This window comes from Branchiostoma floridae, chromosome 8, assembly GCF_000003815.2.
Source record: "Branchiostoma floridae strain S238N-H82 chromosome 8, Bfl_VNyyK, whole genome shotgun sequence".
Taxonomy (NCBI): Eukaryota; Metazoa; Chordata; class Leptocardii; order Amphioxiformes; family Branchiostomatidae; genus Branchiostoma; species Branchiostoma floridae.
Window position 1 is genome coordinate 5,746,887 of NC_049986.1, and position 17,190 is coordinate 5,764,076.

The 17,190-nt window shown below is 41.7% G+C and overlaps 2 protein-coding genes across 2 annotated transcripts; one reads left to right on the plus strand and one right to left on the minus strand.

The window, feature by feature from the left end:
• Positions 1-1,839: 1,839 nt before the first annotated feature.
• On the minus strand, positions 1,840-3,373 carry LOC118421547 (protein GUCD1-like). The gene has a single exon (XM_035828883.1). The coding sequence runs from the start codon at positions 3,330-3,332 to the stop codon at positions 2,166-2,168; it is 1,167 nt and encodes a 388-aa protein (XP_035684776.1). The 5' UTR covers positions 3,333-3,373; the 3' UTR covers positions 1,840-2,165.
• Positions 3,374-4,977: 1,604 nt separating this feature from the next.
• LOC118420413 lies at positions 4,978-14,389 on the plus strand. The gene is made up of 9 exons (XM_035827189.1): positions 4,978-5,154; positions 5,695-5,768; positions 10,069-10,413; positions 11,071-11,303; positions 11,720-12,046; positions 12,391-12,564; positions 12,719-12,898; positions 13,176-13,286; positions 13,587-14,389. Exons 4-9 carry the CDS (start codon positions 11,079-11,081, stop codon positions 14,070-14,072), a joined length of 1,503 nt encoding a protein of 500 aa, XP_035683082.1. The 5' UTR covers positions 4,978-5,154; positions 5,695-5,768; positions 10,069-10,413; positions 11,071-11,078; the 3' UTR covers positions 14,073-14,389.
• Positions 14,390-17,190: the final 2,801 nt, after the last annotated feature.

Consider the following 17,190-nt stretch of genomic DNA (forward strand, 5'->3'; position numbering starts at 1 on the left):
AGTTTTTGAATACGCAATGCACAACGGTTTTATTTACCATTTTCTCCTAAGGTAAACAGATCAGAATCTGATGTTAAGACTGATATACACTAGTGCACTAGCGCCTCAGCATACATTATAACCTTACACAAATATGCAGTTGAACAAGAATTTTAAGATGCACAAAAATAATAATTTGGCACCATCAGCTCCAATATGGGTGCACAAAAGTGCACACACTCAGTCACAGTATTTAAAGCTCTGTATAATTTGCTAATCAGGTAACATGATTTAAATCTGCTGTCCTTCATTTAAAAACACTTTATCACTCTATCAGATATCTATCTATCTATCTATATTAAAGTAAGGGGTTGCTATTTTAAGACTAAAACTGCATAATGTTAAGGTTGCTATTTCAAGACATAAACTTAATTCAGTCAGTTTTACAGCACGGTATAAATTTTGTAACAGGCTTCAATGTTGTTTTAGTATATGCATGTATGTATGTAATACATATATGTATGAATAAACAATTCTAAGAAAATATGATTTCCAGAAATAAGACAACTTGTTACATAAAACGAGACATACATGTATACATATAGTGTGAGTGGCTGGGTTAGTGGGAATCTTCACATAAAAGATTTAGTATGTGGGAATATCTACAACAAAGAAAAGATGTTGTTTAGTTATATGCAACTGGCCATGTTATAATGAATTCAATTACAGTCAAACCTGCCCAAGACGACCACCCGGGGGACCGGAAAAAAGCGGTCGATTTGGACAGGTGGTCGCTGAGAAGAGTATCGACTCAAAACATGACCAATGGAAAGTATAAACGGTTTCCATTGTGCTTAATGGCATAAAGCAAGCACACTGCACGCACGCAAAGAAGCGAGGTCTTTAATCTCAAATACAACAGGCACACTGTAAACTGTAAATTTAACCCCAAAATCCGACGAAAACTGGCCGATTTCGGCACAAAATCGTGCTAGTTATCATCAAAAATCGATGAAAACCTCAATTTTGAAAATGATGCGGTCGTTATGGGTCCCAATTTGGGCCGGTCACGGTCGCGTTGGCCAGGTGGTCGTTGAGAAAAGGTCGCTTAATGCTTACGTCAATGGGAAAATAAATCGGGACCGAGAAAAAGTGGTCGAAATGGCCAGGTGGTCGCTGAGAAAAGGTGGTCGCTCGGGCAGGTTTGACTGTATACGGATGACACTGACTCATTCATCAATTTTTGTTTGCTTGAAAAATTTGCCCATACTGTAAATCATACAAAGCAGCAACAAAATGACCATATATATATATATATATATATATATATACAGATACTAATGTCATAAAATGCCAAAGTTAACTCTGAGGTTAAAGAAAAGAGGAACAAAATTGTTAGGTATACTTACTAGTAAACCTTACCCTTAAAGGGACATAATGTAAAAAATAAAGTCACTGTTTTCAGTCATTTTTCTACATTATGAGTTGAGTCTACCTTATTACACTGCACAGCAATATTTACAACGTATGGATACGACTTTGTTGAGCCGTGAGGATGTCTTGAAATATGCGCACTTCCCTCCGCCGCTTGAGTTGTCCGCCATTTTATTCAACTCGCTGGCGAGCCAAAGTGCGCTTTAGAACGCGTTCGGTGGTTCGCTCGAATCATTACTGAAGTTTGTTGAAAGTCCTCGCGAAGCTCCGAAGATCTGCGACCGCAACGGTCGATTCGGAAATCTACGGTCGGCTTACTTCCGGTAGGCTACCCGGAAGTAAGTGAATTTGGTCGCGGCTTACTTTGACGTTGTTAATAAGCACTAGAAATGTGATAAAATGACGCAGATAAGTTAGAAATAAGTTGCAAATGTCAATCTGAATGGCGATTTTCAAGTTCAGAATATTTCAAATTTTGGCGCCATATTTCTACATTATGTCCCTTTAATGTGTTGAGTCATTTGTTCAAACTTCCTGATGATTAGATTTCATACAAAAGGTAAATTGTTTGCCAAAGCATTTTTCCCCACGCTTGCTAAAAATTACTTCTGAGATGATCCTATCTATGTCATCTATATAATGTCATCCATATAATTAAATAAACATGGTCTAAACATGGCCTAAACTAAAGAAAAAAAGCTCTCTCTCCAACATGTGTGGTACATAAAAATAAAATCGAACTAACCACAAATTTACATACTGCTATCACTGTCTTTGTGCTGATAGACAAAAAGGATATCCTCGTCCGTGCCGTAACTCTTTCTTGCGTCTTCAAAACTCTGTTGCGTACAACAGCATAGATCAGTCGCCAATCCGGGATTTCTGTACAAAATTCCTTCTTCGCTGTACCCACAAACAACAATGAAATGTCCCTGGTAGCCAGACTTGTCGGATTTGTCAGGTGTTTTTGCTGTGTTTTTGTCTTTTTCTGGGCTCCCTTGTTTGGGAGATGTCTCTTCCGATGTTTGGCTATGCTCCGATTTAATGTTATTTTGATCTGCAGAATCACCAGCTGAAATTTGTGCATCTGCGTCTTGGTATACGTCTGGTAGTCTTTCTTCTTCAAGTACATTTGCATCTTCTTTCCTGTCTTGAGAGCCAGGAATATTCTTGCCACTTCTTTTCTCTTTCTCGTTTACTTCAGAATCAGAGGCCACAGAAACTTCTTCTTCATCTAAACCTTCAGATAAACAAGACCACAGCATGTGACAAGGCCAGCAAGAGCAAGCCTTGTTCTCGTTGCACCAAACGCAGTGTAGTTTAGAGGAGTCAACCAACACGATGGCTACGTTTCCTTCCGATAGATGATGCCGTATATGCTGTACGGTTACGGCCTTTTCCTCAGTGCGTATTCCCAAGGACGCGGCGTTGGTAAATAGGTGGTTAACTCTCTGTTTGTCTTTATCAAAGTGGTCCAGATAGTAGCTCTCTTGTTGGTACCCGTTGTCGACGCCAAGAGTTAGTGTGCAAAGTAGATGGGGGACGTTAAAGTGAGCCATGATCCGAGCGAGGTCCACGGTCCACACGCTACAACCAAAGTCCATCTTCTCATAGAGGGCGCGGAAACTGTCGACGGACGGTGGGGAGGTTAACACGTGTCGGAGGACCATCTGGGTACAGGCCAGTCCGCAATCCCACTCCCAGCGCTGCTGTATGTGCGGGACGTTTACGAGAGCGTATTCTTGTTGTGTTCTTGCTGCGTGTTGGCTTCCTTCTTGGTGAGGAATGTTGTTGGAAGAAGGACTACCGTTGGTTGGGGGAGGTGCACTGGAGGGAGGTTCCTTGTTGGTATGACAATTTTCATCTTCGCTTTTCTCAGTTGGTTCTTTAACACCATTATTGGTATTCAGTTCATCCATGGTAAAATTTACCACAAGAAAATGCCAAGTAGTAAGTCAGGCATCAAAAATGGTATGATGTTAAACTCCAAACCACTCTACCTTGCTGTTGGCACACAGCAGATATTGGGAATTGCTCTGTAAAAGAACATACAGACATAACATTAGTGTTAATAAAATCTGAGTCGGTACAAAGACTTGTTGTTACATTTCAAAAAGTCAACAACAAAAACAACAGAGAAAATGGACTTAGTATATAGGGCCTAGGAAAAAAATGTTGTGTTTCCTGTTTCAGCTATGAAAAAATTAGGGTCGGTAGGTAGGAATTATCTTCTTTTTTTTCTTGTAATTTTTTTTAGGTTGGCCAAAACTCTAGTAATACATATTACAATACAGTCGAACAAAGTAAACTGAAGTGCATGAGGACACTTCTCTTTTAATGTCAAACTTTAATTTTGAGCACAATAGATACATTTATCCTTCATTAGATAGGACAAGCAGTGTTTTTGCTTCAATAGGAAGCAGACTGAATAAAAATTCTAACTGGAAACTGTGACTCCTCTGCCCACCCCAAAAAAAAGTCTAGGGTCGGCAGGTTTTTCTAGGGTAGGTAGGGAAACAGGAAACACAACATTTTTTTTCCTAGGCCTAGACAATTCATGATAATAATGTACAGTTACCCTTTAGAATGGGGCCTCGAGTGCTGAAGCTGCCTCGAGTGCTGACGCCGGCTCAGCACTGGACTTCCAGTGCTGACGACCACTTCAGCACTGGTGTTCCAGTGCTGACAGAGGAGACCGTTACTTTTGTACATTTGCTTTAGAAAGGTATACTCATATCAATGATTTTGTTCTGAGGGTTCTTTTGCTGATTTTTGGTAGGCGCCGGAGGGTTAGGGCAAACATTTTTGTCCAAGGAAATGTTGGAAATTCAGCCCTCTGAAAAGTGATTTCCTGTATTTTTTCGAGAGGATTTCAAAACATGAAAACATAACTCATTGGAAAACAAAGACGTTTATTTTAAGACAAGAAGCATGCCTACGTGACCAAATCCAAATCAAGTGCTAACAAAAGTCCAGCAAGTTTGACTATGGACTAGAACTCAAGAAAGACTGCCCCCCTCCCACAAATTTTGCCGTCGCCCCCCTCCCCCCTTTTCTCCCAAATCGGGCTGCTGTTTCATTATCTAAACCAAAACCATCACAGTAGAGAAACAGGTTCATCAAGAATGACATCATAACACCAGGAACGTGATACGTTGTTACTTACGCTAAACTTCTAGTGAACCTCTAGTGAAAATTATGTTACACATGTCCCGACAGTCGACAGCAACTTCCAGCCAGTGTGATCTGTTTCTAACTGCAGTACTACTCTATTTCGCTACGCGTCTCTAATGAACGGTCCATTTTTTTGGAAGTAAACATTTGCGGGCAACGGCCAAATATTTCCTTCCCTAAGAGTGCCCAAAACTATTGTTAAACTTATAGTAGCTTTACTCATACTTTCATCTGAAACAAAAAGAACGTCTCAACCCAACAATGCTCCGTTCCAGAACAACTTTTTTCGATCGTTCGAACCTGACAACGGTTCTACAAACATGTAAACAGTGTAGAAACACTCTCGTGGAGACCAGACGTGTTTTCGATCGGCTCCCGGCTTTCGTGACGTTTTCACGCTAAAATCGCAAATCACAAGTGTTGGAGTGTGGAAAATGCGTGTTATAGGACAACAGACGGTGTACAGCGCTCAGTGGGGGAAAGATACCGTCATGTCGGGGAAAGGTTTGACCAAACAGACACTGTATCTTCACAGAGAAGAGCGAGAGCAGAACGGAGTACAGTCGGGTGAGTAACTTCACCGCGTTGTGTCAGATCGTCTCTAATATACAATTAGTACAAGTATACACCATATAAAGATTCGTATACTTACGTCAATCCTCATACGGCAATGGTTGTGATTCTAATGGTGGTTTTATCAAAGTAGGCTCGTCACTGACTAACTCAGGGACTGCATTCGAATTCCTCAACAAAAAAGTCAATCGCCCGATTTTACGTACATTTACAATCTTAAACGGCTAAAACATCATGTCTCCATGTATTTTGTGGTTTTTGTAACTACCCACAGAGGTTAGATTGTACACTGGATGAAACTATCACTGAAATTGATAAAGGCGTAGATTTTGCACAGTGAAATGTATTGTAGATGAATAAAAACCTTTCGATCGTTCAGATCAGATATTTCACATCTGATCATGCCTGTCCGACCGTTGATTAAACACCGACATAACGTAGAAATGGATGATCTACATTTTGTATTCTCGTTATTTAATGTTGAAGAAATTCGTTTCATATCGCGGATTCTAACGTGTGATATTTTTCTGCTAGGAACAGATCCGCAAGTATCTCTGCCACAACCCAGAGAGCACGCCGGAACCCTTCAAACTCCCGCTTACGACAAGGTAAAGTCACTAACAGTTTCAACTAGCTTGGTAGACATGATAAGGTATCGTGAGCTCACAGTTATCTCTACGGTGCCGAGAGGGTTATCCACCCGGCCAATTCATAAGCGCAGCCGGGGAAATTTTACGGGGTTGTTTTCAGTTACATCCCTGGGCCACAGGCACGGCGATAACAGAAAAGGCTACAACTTGCCTCGTAACCATTTCATCAAAGTCCGAAATATGGTTGTCTTACCGGCACCAGTCTCGAAGTATTGGCTTTATCTGTCAGCAGTTCTTTTTTTCTGATTACAGCCGTGAGTTAGATAACTGTATCCCTCCCGTAAATATCACCGATGCGCGCTTACTACATGGGCGGGTGGGGAACAATTACAATACCGATGAGCTCACGGGCAGCTCCCGATGGTATTTCATTACAGGCGATCCTCAACGGAAATCGCCAAAACGGAACTTTGTTGACACGTACATGATCAAGTGTGAACATATAAACACTGACTTTAGCTATATAACTGTCTCGTGTTCCATATCACAAAGTGTCGGCGAAAAAAGGATACTATCATAATGTTATATACTGAAGATGAAAAATGACTATCATTACCAAATATTACGGAGATAATGTGTCATGTGTTAAAAGTTTCTATTCACGTCAGTATCATAGGCAGGTACCGGTGTGTTTACCTGTGTGTGAATAACTTAGTTGTACAATAAAAGGGGTTGGTTTCTCCTCATGGATGGCTGTTCAGCACCAGGAAAAGGGGCTACATTTACGCCGTAAACACATATTAACTTGCATAACTTGAACATATTTCCACTGACTTGAACTATAGTATAACGGTTTCGTTTATCTATGTCACAAAAAAGCAACGTTTAGTCAATATACATACTATGACTCATTGACTGTACAAAGATAATTGGAGATATGAATGTCGTTGCCAACATTTATTGACGTAATATGATACTAGAAAGGCCGACATTTGCTTAAGAGCAAATACAGCATATTTCAGCCATACCCCTTCCCACGCAACATTGGACTGTTCCAAATCACCCCTGCGCAAAAATGGAACATCCTCTTAACAGTACATTATCCCCCAAAGTGGACTGGTATTGTGAATTGATTCCAGGTAAAAACAGAGCTTGCTTCTATTTTTCAGAAAATGACAATAATCACACCTTCCATTCAGAAAATTTTCATCATGACTGAAAATTGTTGAATGACTTCATGTAATGTCATTAACAATTTTCAGTACGATAACTAGGTGTAAGTTTAAAAAAGTATAAGCTCCTTGTGATGTGGGTACATTTATTATTGCAGTGAACTTTTTTTTATTCAAGTAGGGCATACGATTTAATAATTATCAAGCAGGTGGAGGTACTGTAGGAGCGTTTGTTTTCTTCAAGCTGTAAAACTGTTAAACTGTTTTACTTTGTATGCAATCAGCCATCGAGCCTATTCTTATTTTAGTTTAACAACTTCCTGCCAGACCCGGAAGATACGATTGAACCTTGTTCGAGGATTTATTTTCGTCTGTCTGGTCAGTCTGTTCATACCCTCGAGGCTGGCGCTGAGAGTGTTTTATTGGGCTGAAACTCTGGCAGTTTAAAGTTACTTACAATTTAAATGTTCAAATTTTATGTCAAACAACAACAGCACTAGGAAATGTGGCCACTATAGACAGGTGGTCACTATAGAGAAAATGCTGATCTATTGACTAGGAGCCATACGTTACACATGATCATTAATCATATAAACATTGCACAGGTAAGCCAATTGTTTAGATGTACAATTAAGTTCAAATAATTCTGAAGAGAAATATTGATGAGAAAATAATCATTCTCGCCACTGTCTAACTTATAATTACGTATCAAAACTAAACGCAGATTTTCTAACTAACGCACCTTTCGCCGACTTCATCAAAGGACCGCCGGCTATCAATCAAACACGGCTGTTGATTAGACTTAGAGTTTCAAACAGCCATGTGCTGTGTGCCAGTTGACAGCGAACTTCATGCTACGTGATGTTTTACATTGCTTGGACCTTCTTTCCTACAGCGGTGCTTCTACAAAATATTTAGACTGTAACACTGAGTCCCACATGTTTTATAGAATAGAATTTGACGCAGAACAGCGTTTTTTGCTGGGTATTTTTCTTGAAACATGTTCGTGGGAATATCAGCGAGGCGGCGACGTAGGGATATCAGACCGTCAACAAAAGTCGCACGGCGGCTAACGGCGCATCGAAGATACTAGCGCTATAAATAAGCGCTTCAACTAAGGATGGCAACCCGTACAATATTTTTGTATACTGTTGAGCTAAGTAAAGTTTTTTGTTTATGAGGTTTTAGTTGTCTTTGAAGCTTTGACCCGAAATATTTTAAAGTCAAACTGCTGAAGAGAAGTAAGTGACTGCTACGATTATCGTAGATATGGCCCTAAAAAAACTGATAAAAGAAGCCTTCTCAATAGTCTAAAATGCAAGAGCTTCCGGGGGGGCTTCGCCCACCTGGGTCCCCCCCCCCCCACAGTGGCCCTGCCCCTGGACCCCGCCAGGGACATTCGGCGGCCCCCGGACCCCTGTCCGACGCTTTGAAAAAATCCTGGCGAGAAGTCTGTACGGCCTGAGTCTTCAAGTTAACGTATTGTGTGGTCCCGCTTATGAATATTAATTAGCCTTCGCTTTCCTCTTCGCTGATTGGCTGAACCATTAATTGAATTAACTCTTCCTGCCGGCTAGACGCAGGTGCAGATGTCGGCTCTGTGGGGTGAACGTCCGAAAGATCATGGCATGGAGAACGAAAGAAAACCAATTTCCCCTAAAAAAAGTGCTGTAATTAAGCCTTTTACAGTACTTTAAGCCAAAAATTTTACTTGGATCATTTTACCAACTATCTTATGCCTATCTATACCAAATGTTACTCATACCAGGGTACCGTTATAAGACCGTCAACAACAGTCGCACGGAGCTAACAGCGCAGCGAAAATACCATCGCTAGCGTTTCAACTTCGGATAACAAGTTATAAGTACTGTTGAACTCAGTAACGTTAAAGTTTGTTTTTAGTTGCCTTTGACGGTTTGACCTGAAATAGTGTTACGCTAAACTCCTGAAGAGAAGTTAAGTGACTGCTGCGATTATCATAGATATGCCCCTAAGAACTGATACTATATAAAGCCTTCTGAATAGTGTAAAATGCGAGAGCCTTAGGCGGGCTTCGCTCCCCCTGGCGGGAACACTGCTATATACGGGATCATGAGGCCCCGCTTATGAATATTAATTAGCCTTTGGCCTCCTCTTCGCTGATTGGCTAGGTCTTTGATTCAATCAACTCTCCGGCTGACGCGCACAGGTGTGGCTCTGTGCGGGGTCACGGAAGGTCACGTCAGGAGGCCAAAAGAAAAATTTCCCCTCAGAAAAGTGCCAAAATTAATCATTTTAAAGTTGTTTATGTCAAAAATTTGACTTGAATCTTGTTACCAAGTATCTAATGCCTATCTATACCAAATTTCAGGTCATTTAATTGTAATACCAGGGTACAGGAGCCAAAAGTGTCCTTTTTTGGTCAAAAATTGGCCAAAAATCGCAAAAATAAGCCTTTTGTTGCACTGTACACCAAAAGTGTTATTGAATTTATATGAAGGTATTATCAAGGCACATCTGTGTCAAATTTCAGCTCATTCGGTTGCAATACCAAGGTACAGGAGCCAAAAGTGTCCTTTTTTGGTCAAAAATTGGTCAAAAAATCGCAAAAATAAGCATTTTGTTGTACTATACACCAAAAGTGTTATCGAATTTATATGGGGGCATTATCAAGGCACATCTCTGTCAAATTTTAGCTCATTTGGTTGTAATACCAGGGTACAGGGGTCAAAATATACAGTTTTGGTCTAAAATTGACCAAAAAAATCTCAATAAAATCATTTTAGAGGCAGATATGAAAAAACTGAGAAAAAAGCATCAAGGTATTGGCCCATTCTACCCCTGTGCCAAATTTCAGGTCATTCGGTCCAGGAACGGCGGAGATGAATCACTTTGAAGATTTGACAGGAGAAAGAAGAAAGAAACATTACGAATACAATATATTTCACCATACTATGTATGGCTGAAATATAATAACGTGCATGTTTGTAAATCTACTAATCAGAACCTAGGCAGGTGTATTTACCCGTGTTTGAATGACAAAAGTGTACAATGCAATGTTTTCCTCTGTGCATGGATGGCTGTTCAGCACCAGGGAAAGGGGCTGTATTTACGCCATAAACCCATTATAGCTTGCATTGTATACATGTACTTAATTCTTGTGACAGGCAGCGTTCTTACGTTGCCTTGTCCCTCCCCACAGAACGCTGTACCGAAGCCTACACGGGCCACATGTACAGACCACAGTGAGCGGAACAGAGCCCCGTCCCCTCATCTGTGGAGTGACGCGGACTCCGAGGGCTCCTCAGACGACGAGCGGTGTCCCAGCCGAGGCAGACAGCGTCTCAAGACGTCACGCCGCCACAAGACGTTCTTACGTGAAACGTCTTCGTCTTCTCCGGGAGATCACGGAGTCTCCGCTGTCCAGTCGTCCCGTCGGGAGAAAAGACGGCGGTCTCCTCCTCACGGCGTGGTCAAACAGCGCCGCCTAGCGTCTTCTGTACACCCTGCAGGTAAGAGCGTCCTTCATGTAGATCATAAGATGAAGTGCACATATCGGATATCATGGCATGTTAATGATAGACATATCTTTTTATCTCGAGGAAAAATAGATGTCTTGTTTTAGGTGTACGTTTTAGTGTGTTTGTTTGTCTGTCTGTCTGTCCTCTCCCCCTCTGTGTGTTTGTATTTGTGTGTGTGTGTGTCTGTGTGTTTGTGTGTGTGTGTGTGTGTGTGTCTGTGTGTGTCTGTGTGTGTGTATGTGTGCATGTCTGGTTGTGTTTCCGAATATTTATGGTCACCATAACATTAGAACCTCTGGATGGATGGAAATGGTATTTAATATGTGAATAAGGGTTGGGAAGAAAAAGGCTATTAATAAATGTTCATTTTTGGGCCCCTGGTGTGTGACTTTGCTACTGCAGCAGAACTTTCGGTTTTTGTATCTTTTGTCCTGGACATGGTCTGGTTCAGTTATGTAGAACTTTAGACATATGGGATGCATTGGAAAATCGATATTGTCATACGTTTTCATTATTATTGAGAACCAGACTTATATAACGGTCATCGTGGCGATCTGTATGTATCTATTACCTCGATGGGCAAAAATAATAATCCATTTATTCATCATACCAAGGAGGTTAATTCTTTTAACCTCCTTGATCATACAGGGACGTCTATGGACAAACCCACAGTCGATGTGAAGCCCAGCACAGCTGCAGCTGCGGAGACAGGTTCTGTCATAGTCGAGGGTTCGGCTAAGAAGACCAGCGACCCTACAAGAGGCTTGGTGTCGTACCGACCTGAACCGACAGAGAGCGCTGCTGCACGCCAGATGCTGAAGGCACACCGAACCATCCAGGCTTCCCGCCTGAATTCTGAACATGCTACTGGTTCCCAACAGGTATAAATTACCTTATGAAAACTGGAGGAATTGTTTTATGAGTTTGAGTCTGTCTGTGCATCAAGATAGTTCTAGTCAGCATAACATAGAATTTCTGGACTTATTTTGAGGAAGATATTTGCTGTAACTTACAGCATGAAAGTTTAATATGATAACGAATTCGGCTTTGGAAAGGCACGTAAAAAGGGGGACCCGTGCTCGAGGCGCCTCGAGCCCGTAAATCAGCATGATTACTCAAAACAGTGGGTACCTACTGGCTGCAAATAAGACACCAGATGTATTATAACGTCAGCAAAAAAAATCCATACGACGACTGCCATAGCTATAGCTTACGATTGTGTTGAACTCACTCATAGATAACACTCGTTCCGACTGTGTTTGTTTTCTCATCTTCACTACATCTACATTTTCCACAGGAACACCGATCAGTACCACCGTCTGTCCCATCAGCTGGTCAACACAAACACCATGCTGCGAGGGCACGCCCTTGTCATGACGGCGGGAGTGTACGCCCAGGTTACTCGGAGACTTGTTCTACGAGGGTACGTCCTGGGTACGGCACTGGTCCTGTGAGGGTACGCTCTGGGTACGACAGTTGTCCTGTGAGAGTACGCCCTGGGTACGGCAGTGGTTCGGTAAGGGTTCGCCCTGGTCATGACGGCATCTGGAGCGGCCATGATGAAGGTTTCTGGCACCAGCCGGCATATCGGATCAACGCCGTGCTGTTTCCCGGTAGCCAACAGGTGAGACAACTCTACATAAAGAGCATCCCTTCATAATCTATATATCTTAAGCATACTGTGGCCCACAAGGACATATTTGATCGTCTGCTTGTAGAACAAATAATTTGCGCCATTATAGGCGAATATGTGTTCTCTCTAGTTAGACGACAAAATTAGTTTGCGTAACTTTGACGGCGAATTGTCCTTGTGGGCCATCGTGATTGTTTTTGCTGATGAAGTTGCTCTCAAACTGATAGCCCGTGTTTCAGTTTCTCTCTCAGCCATGGGCTGATTGGTCCCCTAATGAATCAAATCGAGCTACTCTAAAAGACTTTTAAACGCTATTTTTAACATTTTTACAATAGGTCCAGACTGCTCAGTCGCGCCCTCCAGCGGTGAAGATGGATACTGCAGCATCCCATGATGCACCAAAAGCTGTCCGGACGGCCAGCCAGGGTGACTCTCGTTGCCATGGTAACGGCTACAAGGACAAGTCGACATCTCGACCAAACCAGCTTTTATCCAGTGACGTCAAACAGGTAGGGATATTAGTCAAACCAACTCCTAACATTTTCAATTGCAACATTTTTTCATACAACATATTGTTGTTATCTCATAACTCTAATACTACGTTTTGCACACATAGAAAGTGATAGTTTCTTAGTCCATAAATTCTTATATTTTTCCCGCCAGACGATCCCGTCATGTGATCCACGGACGGAGAAGAGTGGTCAGCCAATCAGGACCGCACAATCTTCCACAAGGCCTGATGGGAAACATCCCAACATGCATATGGGTGGTCACGGTGACAAAAGGATGACGTCACAACGTCCAACACTGACGTCACGACCTACACCATTGGAGGTTCTACAGGTCAGGTTCTAATAACTCATCTTATTTTTTTTGGCCACGCCTCAGGGGTGGTTGTGATATCATACAGCGGAGTACTGCTTGGTAGTTTCTTAAGTCGACAGCATTGTGGCATGATATCAGGCGGAGTCGATAACTGCGGAACTTCGTTGTTATATTTCTTTACGGAATGTCACAAACCCTCAAAAAGACAGCGTTCCTTTGAATGAAACATTTTCTTAGGAATTACAACACTTACTTGCAGATGACCTATGTAACATATTATAAACTTTTTTTACAGAAAGTCAGAGCCTCAAAGATGACCGCACCCAAAGTCAGTAACGTTACCAACCTGACATCCACACAGCGCCCTGCCCCTACGTCACGACCTACACCCTTAGAGGTTCTACAGGTCAGATTCTTCAAATGACTGACGTTATGGCGTTTTTTGGCCACACCTCAGGGTTGGATCCATGATATCTCATTAGACGGTACTGCTTTTGTTTCCTTATTCGACATGCTCTGTCAAAAAGGAGATAACATTCAGCATGATATTCGACAATTTGCTGCATTTTAAAATTGCTGTCTTTCGTGGCTATATTTGCTCACGGAATACTATAAGCGAGTTAATTTTAATTCGAATGAAACATTTTTTGCGGATTTAAAACCGCTATGCACATATATATCATATTGGGAACTTTTTTCTATACAGAAAGTCAGAGCCTCAAAGATGGCCACACCCAAAGCCAGTAACGTCACCAACACCGAGACATCCACACGTCAGCACTCTTGGTGGTCCAGCGACTCAGAGTCCGAGTCTGATGACGAGTCGTGTTGGTGTCTGGAGTGCTTCAAATGTCGCATCATGGGAACTGTTGTTCCTCACGAGGACAAGTTCGCTGTGACACAACAGGGCGTTGACAAGAAGACGTTTGAACAGGCACGTGACAGTGTCGGTAGTTCCCCCAGTCTTCAGTACGTCAATGCCAATGACAGCTCACGCCATGGTGACAATAGAACTGAGAGTTCCAAACGTGTCCGTTGCAGCTTGGAGTCAACTTCAGACAGATGTAAACGTGTCAAGCTGTCGGGACAGAGCAGTGAGATGACGTCACACACCAGCTGTGAGATGACGTCACGTGCCAGCTGTCCGTCCAACAGCCATGACGTCACGTATAACCTCGGACATGGAGGTTGAGGACATTTGCAAGGATCCTACAGACGCGCATGCGCACAGACGACAGAACGGCGTGTTTCTGCGAACAGATGTCTTGCATGAGAAAGAAAATTGTTTGAAAAGCACTTTGTTAATCTCTAGGAATTATGGCTTTTTTTGGCTATTAGACGAGCAATACGTAATAGTTACTATCTGAATCTTAAAATCTCTAGAATCATTGAACATAAAAAATAGGAAACAAAAGTGTTTCTGTGTGTGTGACAAAATCTCGAGAGTATTGTATACTTTTAATTACTGTCTTGTACTGGACAGAACTATTCACTTCATGGGTAGTACGGTCTCAAAAATCTTCACAAGCGACCAGTTTCTCGACCAGTTTCTCGGCTACAAGCACATGCAAGCTGTATACTGGATAAAGACTTGGAGCACGTGAGCTGATACTATAAATATCGATGTCGACATGATGCTGACAATTAAATGAAGCTATCAAAATTATTACAAGCACGGACGCCTGTCTACATGTTTGTCTGCATGCAAGGTATTCGCTATAAATAATGCTGTCGTACGCAATACAACGTGCTAGAATTGATTTTATATACAAGGTACAAATATAGCAACTAAAGGTAGCATTGTGGACCACATAGGGCGAAGTGGATTTGGGTGGTGGGATACATTCAATATGAATGCCGGTAGAGGCTCGTGGCTAACTTTTGGTCCTGGGACTGCTGTCCATGGTATAATCATACCACGATCTCTATCTAGATTATCTCGAAGTACAGCTTCAGTTTCAAACTGAAGATTGTAATTTTGCCAGGAGTATTACGTGGTTAAGGACCCCAAAGTGAAAAGATTCGACGCTTTAAAACTTATAGTACCTAGGATTTACAAGAAATGTAAAAAGATAGAATATGTTTGAGTTCAGGTTACAGTGTAACGCTAGTTCACCTTTATCCGCGGGGTGACCTATATCCGTTTAGGAGTATTAAGTCTGATGACCGTGGTTTCAAATTTGCAATGTTTTCAAAATGTTCCGATTTGAGACCACCTTTCGTGACTTCACATCCCTAAATTCGTTATATTACAAACAACGGATATAGGTTACCCTCGGATAAAGGTGAACTAGCGGAACATAAAAATGAGCCAAAAGTTCCAGACTCGTTATTTGTTTAAACCCAGTTTTAGAAACCGCTCAGCGGATGTCATGTTAGCTGCAGCCGTAGTTGGTGGTAACAGTATTCAATCGCAAAGGTACACAAATCTAGCAAAACACTTAAATCCAACTCAATGCATACACTCATAGAACTAACGTTTCCCTTTGTTATTCATCACAGTTTCCGCATCGCTATTTAAACGTGCACACACTAATCTCTCATTTTTTTTTCAAATTCTGTTGCGCACTACTTTATACTTGAATTATTATTGTTTGGGGTCTCGGATACATACTGTGTTCTGCGCCCTTAATCCAATCGGGTTAAACTAAATTTATATTCTAGTTGGAGGGGTTCACTTGTTTCCTAGGCAAATGGCATTGGAGATTATAGACCGCTTAAGCATGATTTCTTTCTAAATTGGCTCACAGAGAAAACTTTATAATTATCGTCCTGCTTTATTGAACAACATTTAAACAGAGCCGTGATATCTACAATAACGCAGACAATGCATACCCACCCCTGTGACCAAGTGGACAGCACCTGAAACTTATCCACCCACATATTCAGCTAGAATAACTCTTTGTGAACACATCACACGGTCTCTTTTGACCTCTGCGTTCCAAGGAAGAAGACACGCCAGTACAACTCTCCGGTAAGTACATGTTTTAACTACATGTTTTAACTGCAACCTGGATGACTAAACTGCACAAACGTATCTCCGGTAAGTCCTTCAAGATGTATTGTCTACCTTACGCATTATATTAAAGCCAGGGTTTCCACAAGGACGAAGATTTTTAAAAAATCACCATAATGACTTCGCGCGCGTAATAGGCTAAAAGTAATGTAAACTAGACAGGCAGCATTTGCAGGCAAATGCGGCATTTGTCACCAATCAAGCCGTGTGAAAGAATGCACTCTTCTGGTTGCAATTCTAGTTAAAATGGACATGTCCGAAAACGCTTCCACTCTCACAGCGACACCCATAAGTCAAGTGGAGCAGTCGAGAAACACTTCCACTCAGAAGGGACTCCTGTTAATCACCCTGTAGTACAAACATGCATGTAATTTTAAGTACATCCCAGAATGGACTGTTCCAGGACACCTCATGTAAAATTTCCCAGTCCTGTGGTATGGGTGAAACATGACAGGGTGTGGTCGCCAGAGAAGTCATTATGTACACCATGTGAGTTTACCTCCATGTGTGGGAATATCGTGTGGAAGATAAACACAAATTATCCATCGTGTTCTGTATACAACGGTTTCTTTAGTAGTTCTATTTCAATAGCAAACGAAAAGATACGTGGTCTGTTTTTGTACACGGTGAACAGAGCTTTTTAATGTTGTATAAAGGGGCACCACATGCGCTTCAAGCGAAGTTACTTTTTTCCCTATATGTTATTAATGATATCTCGAGAGAAGCTCATACTAGCCTGTGAGTGCTCTGAAGAGGAGGGTTTGGGGATTTGTTTTGACATGCAATATGCTTTTTCACACGACAGATATGACAAAACGAAAACAAGGAAAAGAAAGAAACAAAATATATTTATTTAACCATCCCTCGATTAGCTATTTTTCTCCAAAACAAAATTTTCAAAATGATTAATGTGATAACTTGTGTTGTGCGTACGTCTTTTGGAGCATCGTATATACATATAGCAAGCCCGTAGTCTTGCCTATCTCCGTCAAAATAGTTCGAACTATGTATCTGCGTTGCTTTATCATGAATGATTGAAATAATGCCAATAGCTCCGTTCAAGTGTTCAACAACTTTGCATTATATTCCCAAATATTGTATTTCCCTGACAGTTCTAGAAATACTACCAAAGATGGCAACAACAGCTGAGATCGCCATTCCAAAGTCTGCAGAAGACATCTCCCCCTCCTGGGTGCAGTTGGTACTGCAGAAGGATCTCCCAGGCATCATCATTACGGACGTCGATGTCAAAGGATCCATCAAACCAAGGCGAGGGGTTCATGAGCGACATCAT